The 3,953-nt window shown below is 47.3% G+C and overlaps 1 protein-coding gene across 1 annotated transcript; it reads left to right on the top strand.

Moving 5' to 3' along the window:
• Window positions 1-234: 234 nt before the first annotated feature.
• On the top strand, window positions 235-3,802 carry LOC108773284 (uncharacterized; the record flags this gene model as incomplete). The annotated part of the gene is made up of 1 exon (XM_018539044.1): window positions 235-3,802. A coding segment is annotated over exon 1 (3,568 nt), but the record flags the coding sequence as incomplete, so codon positions are not given.
• Between the last annotated feature and the right edge of the window lie 151 nt (window positions 3,803-3,953).

Here is a 3,953-nt window from a genome sequence, read left to right as displayed (position 1 = left end):
AGTGGTCTCATCCTTCCAGTCCACTAATCCATTCCGTCATTCGAGATCTCAGTCGAGATCGAAACAGCGATTCACACAACCACGAACATTCTGGTCCTTCGAGCCGGATTCGTGGCGGATAAACAACAAGGGACATTGTGACTCTTCGCTCACTCTCGTGAACGTAAGTGACGTGGCACATCGCAAGATTTCCGTTTCGAGCATACCAAGTTACGGAAACCTCTCAAAATCATAATGGAAGAATTACTATCGCAGCAGCGATTAGCTATGCGCTCTGTCACACGCGCATTGGAGAACTTTAAGAAGATCGGCCGTGCAAATCACACGTACGGCATAGTTCGGAATCGCCTTCAAACTCTCAAGGAGACTTACGCTCGATGCGAGCTCCTGCACGCACAACTGTTCAAAGTCGCCACCAAGGAACAAAAGGACACCGAGAAATACTTCAAGGAGGATGTCTACATCGAATTGGAGGACGCCTATCTCGCAGCATCGGACTACATCTCCGACGCCCTCGCCTCTCTCGAAGCAGATCAAGCGCCATCAAGTCCAGGGTTATCCGTGAGTCAATCACAGAAATCCGAAAAAACTCTTACATTACCGCGCATTAATTTGCCGAAATTCTCCGGCGATTTACGGGAATGGGAAACGTTTCGCGATCAATTCCGCTCCATGATTATCGATCATGCCGAGTTGTCGAATGTTACGCGCTTGCAATACCTTTATTCATGTTTAAAGGACGAAGCACGCGACGCGTTGCGTAATCTCCCTTTGACCGAAGCTAATTTTAAAATCGCGTGGAATGTACTGCTCGCGCGTTACGATGATAAACGTCGATTAGTGTCGGAACATATTCATACGCTTCATACGCTACCGGCCGTTAATACCGATTCCGCGCAGGATCTTATGTCGCTTCGAGATAAAGCTAATATGTCAATTCAAGCGTTAAAAAATCTCGGTCGTCCAGTTGAGTGGTGGGACGATTTGCTCGTCTATCTAGTCGTGCAAAAATTAAATAAAGCCACGCGTAAAGCATGGGAATTACATTTAGGCGATAAAACGGAATATCCGTCGTATACGGATCTTCATAACTTTCTCGCATCGCGAATTCGAGCGTTCGAGAATATTCCAACGACCAGTACGGTCAAAACAAAACCGAGCAAGTCGTCCGTGCAAAGTCACACGACGACCGCTACCGGAGCTCATTGTCCGCTTTGTAAACAAGATCATCTCTTGTCAGTATGTCCTGATTTCAAGAAGAAACAGGTTAACGAGCGTCGCGATCTTATTGTCAAATTTAAACGATGTCTCAACTGTTTAAGCGCTCGACATTTCGCGAACACATGTCCGAGTAAACATAACTGTCGTCAATGCCAACAAAGGCATCATACGATGCTTCACGAAGCGACGACATCAAGCGCGACCGAGAATTCCCTTGAATCCAACGAAACGAATACGTCAAATGAAAACAACGTCGTTTCACATTTAATTACGAAAACAACATTTGACAAATCTCGTGTTCTATTAGCTACCGCGCGGATTCAGGTGTGTTCTTCGTCTGGTCGCACAGATGTCATACGCGCATTGTTAGATCAAGGATCTGTCACTAGTTTAATTAGTGAAAATCTCGCTCAACGGCTACGGTTATCGCGAACACGCGTTGCTGTCTCGGTTACCGGAATCGGTGAAACGCAATCCGTCGCACGACATGCTGCTCTTATTTCGGTATCATCTAAGACCGGCAAGGGTCCGTCATACTCAACGACCGCAATTATTATGCGCTCTCTGACTAAATACACGCCGCCTAAAATAGCATATCAAATCTCTCTCGCTCATTTAAGCGGCCTGCCATGGGCTGATCCGCAGCCCTCAAGTGCCGATCCGATCGAAATGATCATCGGCGCTGATCTATACGGTGCTGTTCTGTTACCGGGCCTGTGCTCAGGTTCCTCTAATCAGCCAACAGCACAGAATTCCATTTTCGGCTGGATCATGTCTGGTCCGATTTCGACGAGTTCGTCTTCAAACATGTCTAACGTGACAGTTAATCATACCACGTTGCACGACAATCTCGATGACGAAATTCGTCAGTTCTGGGAAGTCGAAGAACTTCCGCAAGTATCATACCTCACTCCTGAGGAACAACGTTGTGAGGAACATTTCCGAGCAACTCATTCTCGTGACTCGAATGGACGGTACGTCGTACGGCTACCGTTCAAAGCCAATCCTCCGATTGCAATAGGCGAATCTCGTCACATCGCCTCATCACTTCTTTCACGGCTTGAAGGCCGTCTTCAAAATAAAAGGGATATCGCATCCGAATATCGAGAGTTCCTACTGGAATACGAAAATCTCGGTCATATGAAGAAAGTAGACGAACCCGTCTCTGCTTCACAATCAGTTTACATCCCGCATCATGCGGTGATTCGCGAGCATAGCAGCACCACGCGGTTGCGCGTCGTGTTCAATGCATCTCAGTCGACATCGAACGGCTCTTCACTTAACGATCATCTCATGATCGGTCCTAAGTTACAAACCGACCTTCGTTCGGTAATTCTTCGATGGCGACAACATCGTTATGTTTTCACTGCCGATATCGCAAAAATGTATAGGCAGATTCAAGTCGATCCGCGCGATCAAGACTATCAGCGCATCTTATGGCGCTCTTCATCATCCGAAGCGGTGCAAGACTACCGCTTGCTTACTGTTACTTACGGTATGGCGTGTGCTCCATACCTCGCTCTTCGCACGATTCAGCAATTGACGCAAGACGAAGGCGCTCAATTTCCTCTTGCTCAATCAGTTTTACGCAATCAAATCTATGTAGATGATTGCATCTTCGGCGCGGATGACAAGCCGCTTGCAAGGCAAATCCGCAATCAATTAATTTCATTGTTACAAAAAGGTGGATTCCTCCTCCGTAAGTGGGCAAGCAACTGCCCTACGTTACTCAACGACCTACCGGTCAATGAAAAGAGTCTCAGTCAAGGCAAAATTCTGCAAAGCGACGAAAGTTTCAAAGTCTTAGGCGTCACGTGGCTCCCTGCAACCGATACATTTCAATTCTCAGTCGAAGTTACCACGTCGATCCCAGATTCTAAACGGAAAATTCTGTCTACTATAGCAAAATTATTTGACCCGCTCGGGTGGCTTGCTCCGGTCATAATTACTGCAAAAATTATCATGCAACAATTGTGGGCTACTAAGTGTTCGTGGGATGATCCAATTCCACCCCCTCTCATGCAAAAATGGCACAATTATCACACGCAGCTAATTCAACTGCGTAATATCTCTTTGCCACGATGGACTGCCTTCGGTTCCGACACAAGTCACTGTGAGCTTCACGGCTTCGCTGACGCATCGTCCGTCGCATACGCCGCTGTCATATATCTTAAAGTGATCTCGCTCATGGGATCAGTTACTGTTTCGCTATTAATAGCAAAATCAAAAGTCGCGCCTCTTAAGCCCTTGACAATTCCAAGACTCGAACTATGCGCTGCTGCGCTTTTAGCACGAACAATGTCGTTTGCCAGAACGACATTAGAACTTTCGACAATTCCATGTCATTGCTGGACGGATTCAACCGTCACTCTCGCTTGGCTACGCCAATCTCCATCTCGATGGAAAACGTTTGTCGCGCATCGCGTGAACGATGTGCAAACTCTAATACCTGATGCCAAGTGGCATCATGTTCCGACTCATCAGAATCCCGCGGATCTAGCATCACGCGGAGTTACCGCTTCCTCGTTCGCGGAGAGCTCACTGTGGTGGCAAGGCCCCGAGTGGCTCAAGCTTCCTTCAAGTATGTGGCCGAATGAATCTCGGCAAGATTACGACACCTCGCTCGAAAAACGTTCGACTCTCGTACAAACTCTCGATATCGAATCTCAATGGGACTTAGCTTCCCGCTATTCTTCATGGCCGAAGCTTCTTCGCATAACGGCCTATCTAAT

This window comes from Cyphomyrmex costatus, unplaced genomic scaffold (assembly GCF_001594065.2).
Source record: "Cyphomyrmex costatus isolate MS0001 unplaced genomic scaffold, Ccosl1.0 scaffold2017, whole genome shotgun sequence".
In the NCBI taxonomy this organism is placed as follows: domain Eukaryota; kingdom Metazoa; phylum Arthropoda; class Insecta; order Hymenoptera; family Formicidae; genus Cyphomyrmex; species Cyphomyrmex costatus.
Note: the sequence above shows the minus strand (reverse complement) of the source record. Positions and strands in the feature narration are given on the sequence as shown.